Raw genomic sequence first — 16,293 nt, 5'->3', positions numbered from 1 at the left:
TTCCCCTTTTGGGAACATTCAGCTTGATGATATCAAAAGCTTGCATCACATTTAAGTATCCGATCGAAATCAAAGCAGTATTGTACTATTCCCGTGCAAAGGATGACAGCTTGCATTTTAGCACCATTCTTTGCGATTCCCATTTCCACACAATTTTTCATTATCTCGGATTTGATTACCATTGTCCCAGCCATCAAACTAGCTGAGGCAATGTCCTGTCACTTCCCATTACCAAGACTGCTGTAATTCAAAAACTGCAAGGTACTAAAATGACTTAACATCATTTTCCAGGTGTAGTTATATACCGTAGTTATTTCTGAAAGGGAGCAAGAGAGAGAGAAGGAGGAAAGGAAACTTCCAGAGCCACTGCCTTCATTTTTCAGAACTTATAAGTTATTTATTATACTAGAATGAGCTTATACTGTAAATAGAAGCTTTGTTGTTGGAGATAGAAAACGTTTACATAGTTAAGTTTTTAATTATAAACATAGTTATCCTTGTTGTCTGCAGAGAACAGCTGTATTGCTAGCACGTCACAGAGGGGTGGCTCAAGATACTTGGCTGCTTGAGGTAAAAAGGTCAAAATAAGACACTGCCCTTCCATCTTTCCATGTGCAGGAGCCAGCTGGACTGGCAGTTTGGACAGGTTCTTCCATTGGCCCCAAAAGCAACAGACTAGGTTCAAGCCAGAGGCAGCTACCTCTTTCTACTTCATGGTAGAGCTGCTCCTTTTTCACACACCACTTCCTCTAAGCAGGGCATATATCCTTTCCTGGAAAAGATTTGATCAGTGCCCTCAAACTGGACTGATGAATTAGCAGTGGGCCTCAGACTGCCTCCTGCCTCCTCCCTCACCTGACTGCCAGCAGAACCCCACCAGCACACTGCATCACCACCTGTGGAAGTGGAAGTAGGTTAGAAGGCAAGGTGGTAGGACAGAAAAGCAGAGAAAAGAAGGGAAATGGACAATGGGATGGGTGGAGTGGCTGGCCAAGTGTGGAGGAAGGAGGGTAGGGATTATAGGGTGGGGAGGACAGGAAAGCAACCCATGATTATGATGCTGATGAACCTTCTGACCCCGCACCCACAGCCCTCTAAATCTTCCTTCCCATCTGGTCTCCAGCTGAGCCAGAAAGCTTCTCCTGCCCAGCTCCAAGGTAGCAGCTACCTTCATCTTTGGTGATCACTCGTAGCCGAGTAAGATTGTCTTCCATAAACACGGTTTTAACAATGAGTCCGTGCCTCATAAGGACAAGCAAGCATTGGGCAGTTTTGCTGATACGTCAACAGCATTGTATACATACCAAGTAAAGATGGTTGGGAGATGGGGAATTTTGGCAGGCAGAGAAGTCGTGTGTGTGTGTGTGTGCAGCACACACACACCAGAATAGGAAAGAAGCAGAGAAGAAAGGGAAACTTATTAAGAGAAAGAAATAGATGTAAAAAAAGAGCATGAAGGAAGAATGAAAGAAACTGGTAGCTTGGGGTAGGTCCAGAGGGTGCATGCTAAGAATGGAAGGAAGAGAGGAGAAGAAAGCATTTGTTGTTGTTGTTGTTTTGTCGTGTCAGACTCTTCGTGACCCCATGAAGAAAGCATAGGAGCTGTATAAAGATACTGAGAGGCAATGTGTGGTGTGGGTGGCTGAGGACCTATACAACAGCAGCACGTCTGCATGAAATTCTGCCTGAAATAGGGAGGTGGGTTAATAATATAGTATCTCCAGAGCCACTATCTCGAGAAAAGTTGAACTGTGGCAGGGAGTTCCCCAGAAGGAAATCACTGTACAGTGGTACCTCTACTTACAAATTTAATGCGTTCTGAATGCACAATCGTAAGTCTAAAAATTGTAAGTCGAATCCCATACGAATGCATTGGGAGAAAAAAACATTGGACGCAACCCTATCTAAAAATTCGTAAGTAGAAAAAATCCTATCTAAACCGCATCCAAGATGGCGGACAGAGCTCCGTTCATAAGTAGAAACATTCATAAGTAGAGTTATTCGTAAGTAGAGGTACCACTGTAGTAATTTTTAGCAATTTGCAAAGATGAATCAGATATCGAGAGAAAGTGATGCAACGTAAATGGTGCTTCCATCCGCAGCCATTTTTTGAGCAGTAGGTCTCAATTTGTATAGCCATTTGAAATGGGCCATGGGATGGTAGAAAGTTTGAGAACTACCACACTGGAGTGATGTAAGTATTTTATTTATGCACTACACAACAAGCAGGATCCCCCAAAAGTGCAGCACTGTTAAATGTTTTCTTCCAATCCCAGCTGCAGAATTCACATGAGCTTCTTGAAACTTACTCAATATGTTCATAAGTTTCTTTTAGCGTTTTCAGCAGCAGATAGGCAAATAGAATCCCAGTTAGCTAGAAAGAAAGCACAGAAGATACAGAAATTTTAGGATTGGGTACTTGGGTGCCTGAAACACAAAGAAGGAAGATACAATAGCTAGACAGTAATCAGAACTATTCTGCTCTAGATGTGTTTTTATATATACACTGGGGCAAATACTTGGCTCATTGCTTCCAATGTGAAATATAGGGATTGTCACCTTACATTAGAAAAAGCATTTTTAGAATACCCAAATGCATCTGGCTGGTCCTTATTTCTAAATTTCAAAAGCCCGGCTCTCACATCAACATCAAATAGCACCCATCTATAGTGTTTAAATCTAGATCTACTTGATAGACCAGTCTAACACTTCAGTTTAACACTACATGCTTACCTGTGCAACTCCAACAAAAATCCCAACCCCTCCAAGTATAGCAATGTGCTCTTCAACCCAATTATTCAGTTTTAGAACACACCCCTGGAGAAAGAGAAAAACCTGATATTTTAATTGCTGCAAGGGGCACCTTCAAAATCAAAGGCATAACTTTTTAAATAAATAAATGAAAAACTAAGTTTCACATTGTGATCAAGATTCCTACTCCCACACACACACACACACACACACACACACACACACAGAGAGAGAGAGAGAGAGAGAGAGAGAGAGAGAGAGAGAGAGAGAGAGAGAGAGAGAGAGAGAGTCTTCAAACAGAGGTTCCAGTTATTTTTATTACTGCTGTCAAATTATGGGAGAAAGTAGCAACGCCCATCATTAAATCCAGAGGCCCCATTCCTCGACTCCCAACTCCCACCAGTGTTAGCTAAATCATATCCCCATATTTTTCTAAAGGCAGTAGGTAAGAGGACCATCACAAGAGGCAAAAAAGCTGATCTCCTCTACCCTCCTCCCCAAAATGGTTGATAGATGGGAAAGTCATCAGCCATAGCTTTTCTTTGCATGGGAAACAGATGGGGAAGCCTCCAAGTGTTAAACAACAAGAACAAGAACCTCTAGCTACAGATGAATTAATGACTCCCCCTCTTCACGAGAAAGAATCAAGGTGGAATGCAATGTCCAAGCCAGCTTGGAAGGTCTGGAGGTTTTGCAACATTAAGACTCATTTATCAAGCACTAGATCAGGGCTTAGACACTACTACATATGCAGTCTAAAACAAAGTAGATCATTGTCTTTTAGAAGTTTTTATCTGGAGAGCCCAGCCATGCCACATTCCTAACCTGGTCCTTCATTTAAGAGCACTTCTGGAGGCTGCTACCAAGAGTACTGGGACCAAAGACCCAAATCAGTTTGTGATTTCCAAACACCCAATGAAGCTATTGCAACAGAAACTGAGACCTGGCATGCGAAGAAAGAATTGGCAAATAAGTCACTTAAAAATGAACCAGCCAAGAAATGGCTAATGGTGAGAGATTATCAGCAGATATTTCCTCTACGTGAGCCATGCTTCCCTGAATGGGCAACCTCCTTCCTGTCTGGAAGATGGGGAGTATAAGTTCTTCAGCATCAGCATTTAGAATCTGGGCAGAGTAAGATCACTGGGAGTTCAGTGGGAGTTTCAGGAAACTCCTACATGATTAGTGATTGTGCTGCTAGCTTCAGTGCACTATGCTTGCATTAATGTTACAGGAATACAATGGAAGCCCCTAGTGCGTACTCTCTCATCACTAGGAAACAAACCTTGTGCAGGGGTACATCACTGAACATCCTGCTATTTATGTAAATAGGATCGATTTCTTTTCCCTTTCATAACAGTACATGGAGTTTTGCTTTATCGTATCTGAACAGCAAACCAAAAGTGTTGGAATTCCAAACGTTCCCCATCAATTTAGAACTCAGGACAGATCTAAAGGATGAGGATGGTAGCCTGATGTTTTTCATGCATATTAAGTATTCCAAAATGTGCTCGTCATCACACTGAGAAATAAGATGCCACACCAAATTATGTTGGGCTCGCTCTGGTGTGTGTGGTGGGGTGTACACATTATAGACAGCTACATTAAGAGACAGGCGATTTAATGTGTTCTCTGTACATGCAACGGGTCTTCCTGTTCACAGATGCATTTATGTAAAATGTGCACTCAATTTACTCATTTCATTTAAACGTACACATTGCTTGCAATTTACAAACAGCAATCTAAAACACTCATTTTAAAATACCAATGAAAGCAAACCTTAAAAATAAATTGACAAAATGTTGTCAAAATATAAAATCGGCTATTTTAAAACAATATTACATACTGCCCGCACTGAAGGATCATTTGCTTGCAAGTGCTGAATAGAAATTATGTCGCACTTGTAAAAGTGCAAGTTTCATAGGCTGAAATGGTAGAGTGGGCATATATTGCGATGGTTTAAGTAAACTGGTCCCAAGCTGTTAAGGGCTTTATATAGTAATAGTGACACCTTGAACTTGGCCTGGTAACAAACTGGCAGCCAGTGCAGATCTCAGTGCAGGTGTTATACGCTGATAAGGTCTCCCTCCTGTCAGCAATTGTGCTCCATATTCTGCACTAAAAGTAGTTTCTAGACCAAGCACAACAGGAGCAACACATCAAGTTCTTTGCAGTAATTCAGTATTTACATGTGCTTGGACTACTTGTGGTTAAGCTATACCAGTCCAGGAACAGCTGCAGCTGCCACACAAAGTTGAAAAAATGTGCTTCTATCTAGGCCTCCAGGCACACAGCTGACTCCAAAATCTGTCTGGGTTGCTCCAGCCACTCTGGGCGGCTTTGAGCGTATATAAAAACCTTACTAAAACATTAAACCTTTAAAAAACTTCCCTATACAGATGTCCACATCATCAGGCCACATAACCTGAAATCAGTTCCACAACATGTCACAGACTATAGAATTGGATGCTTCAACTGAAGCTGCAGAGTCAAGATAATTCAGAAGTAGGGTGACTTTATCCTCACAATGTGCAGCCAGTTGTTCACAGCAGGCCCTCAAAGGGCCTCAAATGGGAATCGGCAATCTCTGGACCACCTAAAATAACTCTGCTGGTTGGCTACTGGAGGCTGCAGTGCTGGCTGCAAAATGTGCCCACATCACGGACCACACTGCCACTTGGTAGACATGATTATGCACACTAATCTGTGTTTAGTTGACTTTACAGGGAGACATGCACTCCAGTTTTTGCCTGGCTCCAGCCCATTTTATTTGCTAGCACATCCCTAACTGGTTGCCCACTTTGAAGGATATTTAGTTTCAAACGCACATTTCCCTTTAGAGACAAGACATGCAAGATGTGGTTTTTGACAATGTGACGTTTACCTGCTGGTTAATGCCTGCTGTGTTTTTGCTTAGATCTGTGATGCAGTTTTCCACAGGCACTCTGCAACAGCTTATTGGGACAGATGAAGAGAGAGATCCAAATGTTGTGTTCAGCCAATCGGTATAGTTCTCTGCACCACAGCATTGGAACTAGAGTGGAAGGGGAAGGAATTTAGGTTGGTAAGCAGTGGAACAGATAGTGTGGTTGTTGATGAAAGCCTAACAACCCTTCTTAACAACAAAAAGTATGAAGAAAGATTCTACTTATACTAATATGCTATTCTGCTAAACAGGTAATCTGAAGGAGCTATGACAATTTGTCATAGCCATAGAGTGAACACTAATTTCTTTTATCCCCATTGTCAACTCTAGCCAGACAGGTTTTGCAAGGGTTTTATTTTAAGCCCTACAGAGCCTTTTTCAACCAGAGAAAATGGTGGGACAGAAAATCTCAAAAAGCAATTATTCTATCTTGCCATCTTCAAAGATGTGCCTCCTTGACTTAGAGGGATTCTTCCCTTTTCTTTTCTTTCCTGAACCAGTGGGTTTTCTGGTCTAATCCGACAACCTTTAGATGGCAGCATAGAAAGACTGAAAAAATATATTGTTATTCACACGAGCTTCTTAAATGTTACCAGAATACTGGGCTCCACCATTAGCTCTCTGCTCTTTATCAGTAATTGAAAAGAAATCTCGCTTACCTCTGTCTGTAAGGAGTCCACCCGTTTGGTGATCTGCACTTCTTCACTATATTTGTCCAATGTCTTCAAGGTATCGCTCAAGAAAGTCTGATGCAACTGCATTAACACACACAGGGTTTCCAAATGCAGGAAAAAAATTGCGTGGAGGGGGGTAGAGCAAAGGAGAACCATTTCTTTTTACGAAAGGACTTTAAGCACACAAGTGGAAGTTGTGTCTTAATTACTCAATTGGACTCTTACTGAGTGGATCCTTTTCCTCCACTTAGCTTGGCTCCCACAATTCTGGCCATGAAAGTTTAGGCAAGAACAGCATTCTGTATGCTAGAAGGATCCATCTAAAAATAATCACTTAAATCAGGACTACACAATATTCTCTTTTCTGTGTTGCAGGTAAGGAAGAGAAAGGGGAATTCAAACATCTGAGAGACACTGGCACACTCAACAGGTGGATCACTAACAAGTTTAAAGGTTTCAAGCATAATTACTAGATTGCATATTACTTTACTGCTTCCAAGCTAACACCCCTTTTGTACATCAACTTGCAACACATAGGGAGAAGCAGGAATGGAAATCCATTTACATATTTTGGTTAAAGAAGCACTTCTTACACTAGCTCTGGAGAAAAAATGGGGACCATCTGTGGTATAGTCTCTAACATTGTGATACATCTGTGATATAGTTAACATTGTGCAGAAGTGTTTCCGTATTTTCTCTGGTGTTTCAGTTTAGTGGCAAACCCTATGAAGACATGACTGGCACTAATGTTTCTTGCAAGGCTTCTGGTTTAACTCATTTGCTTTCTGAGGTCTATCTACCTTACCAATTGGGAAATGTAGCCAAGACAAATTATTTTCATACTTTCTCCCTCAGCCTTCCTATTCTATATTTATTGACCACATTGTAGGCAGTTAAAAGCTTACACGCAGTTAAATATCCCAAGAAAAACTCAATACAATGCTGAAGATTTACCGTAATTAAAAATTGAATGATGTGTTAAGAAACATTTATAAAGCAAATATAAAAGAACCACATCAGGACCACCCTCTCAAATTACAGGAATAACCTGAAGGCCTCCTGTAGGTAGAGACCGACAAGTATAGAGGATAACCAGGGAAGACTTCCCCCTCCAGATTCAATCCTACTTCTATCCACTGAAGCAAATAGTATGTGCTTCAGACTGAGAACATGGGCTTCAGGACTGGGAAGATCTCTTCATTCCATACTAGTTTTGACGAATAGACCTGTTCCAGTTTACTTGAATTAGTAGACCATGGCTGGTTTTCAGGCTATTTTGTAGGTGGGATTCAATCCCATACTGGCAAATTCAGGTTGGAGTGGTCTTCTAAACCTGCTCCCCAAAAGTAAGACACATGGGCAGGTAGGCTATGTGGCCGAGGGGACAATTCAGCAGTAATAATAATTTTATTATTTGTATCCCACCCATCTGACTGGGTTGCTCCTCTGGGCGGCTTCCAGCATATACAAAAACTTAATAAAACATTAAACATCAAAAACTTCCCTATACAGGGCTGCCTCCAGATGTCTTCTAAAGGTTGTATCGTTACTTATCTCCTTGCCATCTGATGGGAGGACATTCCACAGGGAGGGCACCACTACCGAGAAGGCCCTCTGCTTGGTTCCGTGTAACCTCACTTCTCACAGTGAGGGAACAACCAGAAGGCCCTCGGAGGTGGACCTCAGTGTCTAGGTGGAAACTGGGGTGGAAACTGCAAGCCAAGGCTGCAAGCACAAGCTATTGGATTGGGAATGTTTATAAAAAGGCTTTTGTTTTATTGGAGGGGGACAGAGAAGGAAAGAGAAATACCTCCTTGCTGTGGAAGGTGGTAAGCACAGGAGTGTTATGCATAGGTTTGGAATAATAAAATATGTGCCCACTTACTGCAATTGTCCACTTCTCTTTGAGAATATTGACTTTAGGTAAGACTCTAGTTCTACGTCTTTGCAACATCACCAAAAAACTATTTAATGTGGTGCCTTGTTTTAGCACCAGACACAAAACTTACCTTATGTCTGCAAGTGTAGGCGGCAGCACCAACTGTGATTTCAAGTACCAACAGTGCCAACAATAAGCCTATGAACTATAAACGAATATTTGCTTTCAGCTTAAAGGTCATTTTCTTAACAACAACAAACATCAGGATTGTGCTAAGTGGTTTTTTCAAAAAAAATACTTGCAGAAAATTGCATTGGTGCCCTCATATATTTTTTTACCTACCCAGGTCTCCCACATCCCCTAGTCTAATTTTAATTTATCTGAGATGCCAAGTTCATTGTATGATGTCTACAGAGCCAAATTCAACATGTTGTCCATTATCACTGGCACCAATATAGATTAAGAGATGAAGTCACACTTAGGAATAGTCAAAATCGAATGGCTGATCATATCCAAGTTCAGCCTTCAGTCCATACATGGTAAATTAACCTGCTGTGGTTAAAGTGTATACCATTGTTTATATGTTCGCTTCTAAAACAACATATTTTGGGGCATGTGTTCAGTATTAAAAGCCAACAGGCACACACTTGGATGGAGTAGTTTTTCCAGCTGAACAAGAGAACAGGGTTTGAGGACAGTTACCTACATAGGCAGGATTTGTAACTTATCACTAAGTATACTCAGAAACTCATTCATATAAAGATATGTACACATTAGCAGCTTAAAACACAATGCATTTGCACATTGCTAAGTACACCAGAGAGGTGCCAGGAATACCTGTTTGGTACCCCCTTCAATTCTCATTCATGAAGTTGTCATCTGCACATGCGCTGTCATCTGTGCATTTGCAATGGATATCTCAAAGTTACACACCTCAGCTTGTCTGCAAATGGAATGTGGTTTAATTTGCCTTTTGGTTTGAAGCTGGTTTGAGGAAAATCACATCAAAGAGCAGTTTTTCCTCAATAAACCATAGGATAGCTCTGCATGTGGGTAATGTGGTGTGTACACAGATTCAAAAGCCAGCAATGGGAACACAATAGAGACAGAGTAATGGCTAATGTGTACATGGCCTATTCAGAAGGTTTTTACTTGCCCTAAAGATGGGTCATTATACCGTTTGCTCTGAACCTAATTTGTTCTGAGTGAGGGTAGGGAAATAAATTGTGCAAGATTACTAGTTTTTTTCTTGCCTATATGTTATACTTAGGCAACAATACATTATTTGTGGTTGGCAGGACGATTGCCTAGCATAGTTATTCCTGTGGGTATTACAAGGAAATAAAAGAATGGGTGAGAGACCTAAGCGCACCTCCCCAATGAATTACACAACCCAGATAAGAAAGCATTACAACTTAAAAAAATATATGCAATTACTGTATGGCATTTCTTGACCAAGCCCTCCCCTGTACCTTCAGAAGGGTAGAGGTTAAGATTTAGCTAAATTTAAAGGCCTACTCATGCTTTGGATCCGACTTAGAAATCTGGGTATCATTACTTACCAATTTGAGCATGTAAGGACACTGTGATCGTAGAGCACTTCCCCCAATGGCTGACACAAGGGCGACAAGTGTGCCAATAACCATTATGATCACAGGGACTTTTGAAGCAGCATCATTTATCACCACATAAGCATCATAGAGCTTCATGTGAACAGATACTCCAATGCAGATTAGCACAACTCCAGAGTTCTAGAATGTTAATAATCAATAAAAGAAGCTGTGAAAGCTTACTCTTGAGGAAGCATGCATATTAGTCAAACGGTTTATAATAACAATTTAAAAAATGATAACCAAGCATTGTGTAACTTGTTAAATTGCCCCCCTAGTCTCTGCATTAAGGACCTGATTGCAAATGATCAAACCTTGGTACTGTATATCATCCTGCATGGGCTGGCTGTTCCTATGTAGAATATAAAATCTAATTTAGATCAGTATACAGTAGTACTCTTTCAGGCTTTGTTTTTTTACCAGGTCTAAGTTGCATCATGGAGGGCCTGGCCTTGTATTGCCTTTCCATTTCACCCATACCATCTCTTTATCTCAATATAAATACCAAGTTATCTATTCATCTTTTTTTCTGAAGTTTTGTGTTGCATAAGCACTTTAGGAAGAAGGCCAATAGGAAAGTCTGAGTTTCTCGTTATGTCTCAATACAAGGGGAGCCAGTGTGGTTAAAGTGTTTGACTAGGACCTTGGAGATTCAAGTTTCAAATCTCCAGTTTGCCATGAAGCTCGCTCGGTGATCTTGATCTAGTCACCGCCCCTCAGACTAACCTTCCTCACAGGGTTGTTATGAGGATTAAAGGAGTTGGGGGAAGAGGTACGTATGCCACTTTGAACTCCTTGAAAAATGGTGGGATATATATATTAATAATAACATTCATGCCTACTAAGAACCCAGTCCTATTGAACACAATGGGTTTTGCTCATTGGGGTTAGGATTAGAGCCTTATTTTCTCAAAAACTGGGAGCATATTATTCTTGTTAAACATTGGATGACCAAGCAGATTTTAACAAAACTTTTTTAACTTGTTAAAAGAGGCTATGTTCATTACACTGTACAACTTGAATGGTTTGCTAGAGAATTATCTAGAGTACTTTTACACAGAAACCTTACAGAGACATCTTAAGACTTCTAACCCATAGCAGTTACAAATCTATTGGAAAGCACAGCAGTGGAACAACTAAAACAAAACCAGAAGCTCATTGCACACAAACACAATTCAATTTGTAAGCACAAAAAATGTTTCACTGTGTAAAGGAAAGTAACATTACTCAACAACAAAAAGCTATGTAATAGATTATACATAGCTATGTAATAGATTCTACTCCTATCACTACATTTTAACACAAAACCTAAATATATCACTAAAAGTAACTTACCCAGGAAAGGAAGACAGCCAGCCATAAACAAATTTTAACAACTCTTTCAAAATTACTAATCCCTTTTTCGTTCATCTTGCTTACTAACTTCTGTCTTACACCTCCTGAATAACCAGTGGTGATGATAGATATACTGACTCTAATGTGTATCCAATTGTTGCACTTGTCACCAATTTCAAGTTAATTATCCTTTTAATGGAAAATGTCAAGTGCTTTATAGAGAGGAACAGGTTTGCTAAAAATCCTAAATCACTTATTCTGGAGTAGTGTGGTAAAACAAACTAAATCAGCTGTGGTCACATAATGCATTGCTCCTGAAACAACTTGTTCCAGAATAGACTTCTATGTGTTGAATTACCAGTCACTATGTAGCAATAGAGATGACTCCTCATGCCTTCTAATTATCAATACCAACATCCATAAACCAATGAAGTAAGACACTTGTGCATGGTCATAGCTGTGTACAAAAAAAATGCAATCTGCATGACAAAAAGTAAAGGGAGTTGTGTTGGTTCATCAGAGAAATCCAACTTACAAAATAATTGAAAAGCTTTAAAGAGTTCTGAAGTACCAGAAAGTTTGTTCACTACTTTCTCTGGTCCTAAGAAAAGTATTGTCCTATTGTGGATTTTTCAATCTGAATGGTGGTACACTGCAGAATAAATATAGGAAGGAAGCTATCATCAAACCCTGATATTTTAATGGCTGTTATTTTGAAAGCATCTGGGCTTTATCATGGAAGCTGTTGCAGAATCTGAATTACTGAAAAGTTCAGGAATGTTTTTAAATAGAATAAAGGGTCTAGTTCTCATGGTTGTGGTGAAATACTTAGAAAATAAGCTTTGCCTACTGATGTAAAATACTGCTTCCATATGCCACTGCAAGGAGACCATGCAGTCCAGGCCCAACCAGTCATTAGTAGTATTCTCAAAGCTTTTCGGAGACAAGAAGACTATTGCTCTGCAATAGATACAATAGACCATTAAAGCCAGAACTCTAACATTTTTCACATCATTGACTTGTCTTAAATAAATGTAACTAACTTATTAGATATTGTTGGTGAAAGATGATGCTAATTAGTGTTGTTACCTGCAATTGCAACTGCACATATTGACTATTTTTTAAAAAAAAATATAAAGAAATAAATCAGGCCATGTTCCAGCTTGACCAGAGCGGGGATTCTTGAGTCTGTGCTTTGCTGTTAAGAAAATTTTAAATCTCAGAACACAAAAGTATCTCCGTTTAGTAACCCTCCTTTGCCAGCGAACAACAGCTTGTATTGGCATGGAATCAAAGCTGGGTGCAAGAACAGCCATGTATGCACCTGCATGGAAAATTTACTAGAACTTTCTTGCCAGTGTACATTAATATTAACAGTCTGTTTTTCACTCTCTCCCCCCAAGCATGAACTAGCTCCCAGCATTTTACCACTGTGTCCCAGACCATGTCTCGGCTTTTATGTATATGAACAAAGCAATAATAATGGCCATACGCAGAACCTGGCAGTCCTGCTCTTGGCAGGAGAAAATCTATGGGGATGTTATTATTATTATTTAAGCCTACAGAGCTCCAGCCAGTGCAAGAGTTGAAGTTCAGCATTTTTGTGGTTTGCAGGCATTAGAAAGGCAGTCCCAGCAAGCTGCTAGCACCCCCCCCCCAATCCAGCACTCTAGACATGGGAGTCTAAATAATATTTTGGGGGGATCGTACTGTAGCCAACATTCCAGATATCATTGAACTACAACTCCCATCAGCCTTACCCAGTACGGCCAGTAATCAGGCATGATGGGAGTTGTAGTTCACAACATTGACTACTCCTGCTTGCAACCTCTGGTTCCCTTGCTAGGTTTCTGAAAATATTGCTGGAGCTTTAACAGAACGAATCTCTCCCTTCTCCAGGTCTATCTATCTTTCTGTCTTTCATTGCACTCGTGCTGGCTAAGCAAAGAGAGTGACTGAGTAGATGGAGTCTGAGGCGTGATGCTGATACGGTATGCCTTGTGTGGCAATGTGAAACAGAGCCTTTTCAGTGGTGGCACCTAATCCACCTTTCCAGGAAATATTCACCTGATTCATGCTTGGGTTGACAGGCTAAGGCTCTGCAAATTCAGAGGGCCTTAGGTTCAGAAAACAACTAGCCGTCCTTATTTCTTATCTGGATATGCTGTGCTCTTTTACTGCTGCTGTTTCGTTTTGTTTGAAATAGCTTTGTTTTTGTACGGTTGAGCAAGGCAGCTCAATAGATTCTGAAGGACAATTATATAAGATGGATTCTAAACATTTTTAATTCAATGCATTTAATATAAGTGAATCTTAACATAAAGGGGTCCTAGCACTTTAAATGTAAGTAATGTGTGAATTGTTCCTGAGAGATCTGAGTATTCCAGGTTTCTTTGCTTTTAGTGGATTAAATGTAGAATGCCTAGAATAATATTCTTTGACCCTAATTGTATTTGATCTCTTCATTACCAGTCAAGCATTTTACATGCAAATTCAGGAATGTCACCATTCCATTGTTCACATTTTCAACTCCAGCTGCTTAGATAATTGACTTCATTTGCGATTAAAGTGTTTCCATAATAAAGAAAAGGTTGTACATGCGGTGGCCATTTCAGAACGTTTTTTACTGCTAGTAAGCTAGAGGAAGAGGCTCTCCTCTGTAGTTCTGAAATGTCTTCAGATTTTGGGAGGCCAAATTTCAGGTGTGCTCCAGCAGGACACATAACAAAAAGAAACATTTTGGGTCTAAAAAAAAGAGAAGAGATATACAATTTTAGGGCATGAGCCAGTGAAAGTAAACCCCTTACTAGCACAGTCCTATGGAGATCTATTCAGAAGTAGCTCCCATTTAATTTGATTGGGCTTTATCCATAGAAAGGATTTGTTTTAGGGGGGTGGGAGGGAGAACTAAGTTATTTGCAATGCAGTTGGACAGTTAGTTAAGTATTTTTATTTATTTACATGATTAAGGGGGCAGCTGCCTCCCTGCCACCCCCATGGCTATGCCCATGGCTTTCTCCCAACTAAATATGCATAGACTAAATCCTGTTTATGCCAATGTGAGAATTAAGCAGGAATAAGAGATAGAATTGTAGAGTTGAAAATGGCCATGAGGGTCATGCAATGCAGGAATCTTTTCCCTAAACCCACAACCCTGAGATTAAGTGTCTCATGCTCTACCAACTGAGCTATTCTTCAATAACACACAAGAGAGAGAATACATATGCCAAACAGAACAAAATATAATAGGACAGAACACATGCAAACATTAGATAATGTACTCCACACAACACAAGGACCACATAGGACACAACAGAATGCAACGCAATGCAGCACACACAAAGGATGTGCAAGATTGCCACACACATACATTGTATGGCATTATATCCCTTACAGGGTTGCTCATCAGTGGAGGCAAGGCTATTCACTTACCAGAAATGGTTACGTATAAACACCTTTAGTAATGGAAGTGCTCACACATGTACCAGAACAGTTAGCAACGGCCTTGGTCCTTAGTTGGTTATATATGCACAGAAGTTAACAACACTGGGTGGTATTGTCATATGTAACCAGGGTTGCCACCCGTCCCTAGAAAAACGTGGCCATTTGTTTGAGAAAAGTGTCACCTCACCTGCCCTGTTTGGATGCCTTTTTCATGTATTCAATCTATTCTTCCTCCTTCCCCAAACTACGCAGGCAGAGGGTGGGTCCGGTGGGAAGAGGAGAGCAAGAACCTGAGTGGGGGTTTGTGCGGACAGAGAGTGGGTCCAGGAGGAGAGCTGAGAGTGAGAGTTATGGCAGGATGGCTGTGTCAAAGAAGTCTTAAAACTACTTTGCTCTTGCTAGGTTGATGTTGTAACAGTAGTTAAAGGACCGTGAATAAACATCTTCAATTCACATCCACATTACTCCATATCCTGTGGAATGTTATTATTACTAGAGCAGTCATTTTTGCCTAGAATGGACCCATAGCAGAATTGCTCCAGACAGGGAGTACGTCCTGAATAATAATAATAATAATAATAATAATAATAATAATAATAATACATTATTTCTACCCCGCCCATCTGGCTGGGTTTCCCCAGCCACTCAGGGCGGCTTCCAACAAAATATTAAAATACAATAGTCTATTAAACATTAAAAGCTTCCCTAAACAGGGCTGCCTTCAGATGTCTTCTAAAAGTCCGGTAGTTGTTTTTCTCTTTGACATCTGGTGGGAGGGCATTTCACAGGGTGGGTGCCACTACCGAGAAGGCCCTCTGCCTGGTTCCCTGTAACTTGGCTTCTCACAGCGAGGGAACCGCCAGAAGGCCCTCGACACTGGACCCCAGTGTCCGGGCAGAACAATGGGGGGTGGAGGCGCTCCTTCAGGTATCCTGGACTGAAGCCATTTAGGGCTTTAAAGGTCAGCACCAATACTTTGAATTGTGCTTGGAAACGTACTGGGAGCCAATGTAGGTCTTTCAAGATCAGTGTTAGGTGAGATGAAGTCTTTTCACTTTAACCACAAGATAAAGCCTGCCTTCAGATTACAGCTGTGAACTGAATGTGAGTAAAACTTTGTTCCTACTTTTAAAGAATACTGTGTTGGGTTATTATTATTTTAAGAGGGAAATAAAGGGGAAACTTACCAGGGACAAGCCAGGCTGGATTGCTTAATTAAAGGATTCTAACGAATCATCAGCTTGCTTCCAATAAGTTGCAAAGGGAATGTGCTCTGCTGTTTACTCACTTGTGTGAGTATTAGTAAGGAGGGATAATATCAAAACAATATATCCTCTCCTATCTTCCTTAACATTCTCGCATATCCATTGCTAGATTTTACTGTAACTCATTGCTAGATTTTACTTTAGGCATCTCTGTTCCTAATCTTCTGATAATCATCTCTGAACTGCAGTATTTACAGTTCAACTTCAATCATCTGCTTCCCTAAATGCATCCACTCAGTAACTTTATCCTGCTTTTTGTTTCATACAGAAGCAGCTTGAAAACTCTCCTTGGGGTTTGTAGTCTATAAGCTTGGAAAATTGCAAGTATCACCATTAGGCCAAAGAATGTGCCTTAACAAGGCGTAAGCCCATCTGGACCCTGCTTCCTAAACATGCCTCTGTAGCAGCT

At 40.6% G+C, this 16,293-nt stretch overlaps 1 protein-coding gene across 1 annotated transcript; it reads right to left on the bottom strand.

Annotated features, from left to right (window-relative positions):
* Positions 1 to 2,305: 2,305 nt before the first annotated feature.
* On the bottom strand, positions 2,306 to 11,250 carry LOC118091788 (tetraspanin-6-like). Its single transcript, XM_035129155.1, has 7 exons — positions 11,176 to 11,250; positions 9,793 to 9,981; positions 8,361 to 8,435; positions 6,337 to 6,432; positions 5,636 to 5,785; positions 2,734 to 2,817; positions 2,306 to 2,374 (listed from the first exon to the last, which is right to left on the bottom strand). The coding sequence occupies exons 1-7, from the start codon at positions 11,248 to 11,250 to the stop codon at positions 2,306 to 2,308; spliced, it is 738 nt and encodes a 245-aa protein (XP_034985046.1).
* Positions 11,251 to 16,293: the final 5,043 nt, after the last annotated feature.

Source organism: Zootoca vivipara, chromosome 1 (assembly GCF_963506605.1).
Source record: "Zootoca vivipara chromosome 1, rZooViv1.1, whole genome shotgun sequence".
Taxonomy (NCBI): Eukaryota; Metazoa; Chordata; class Lepidosauria; order Squamata; family Lacertidae; genus Zootoca; species Zootoca vivipara.
The sequence above is the reverse complement of the archived record's forward strand: the minus strand, read 5'-3'. Positions and strand labels throughout refer to the sequence as shown.

Coding starts and splice junctions, on each gene's coding strand:
- LOC118091788 (XM_035129155.1), bottom strand. CDS start 11,250: ATGAACGAAAAAGGGATTAGTAATTTTGAAAGAGTTGTTAAAATTTGT. Junction 9,982..11,175: donor TGGCTGTCTTCCTTTCCTGG/GTAAGTTACTTT, acceptor TTAACATTCTAG/AACTCTGGAGTTGTGCTAAT. Junction 5,786..6,336: donor TGGACTCCTTACAGACAGAG/GTAAGCGAGATT, acceptor CTTCCACTCTAG/TTCCAATGCTGTGGTGCAGA.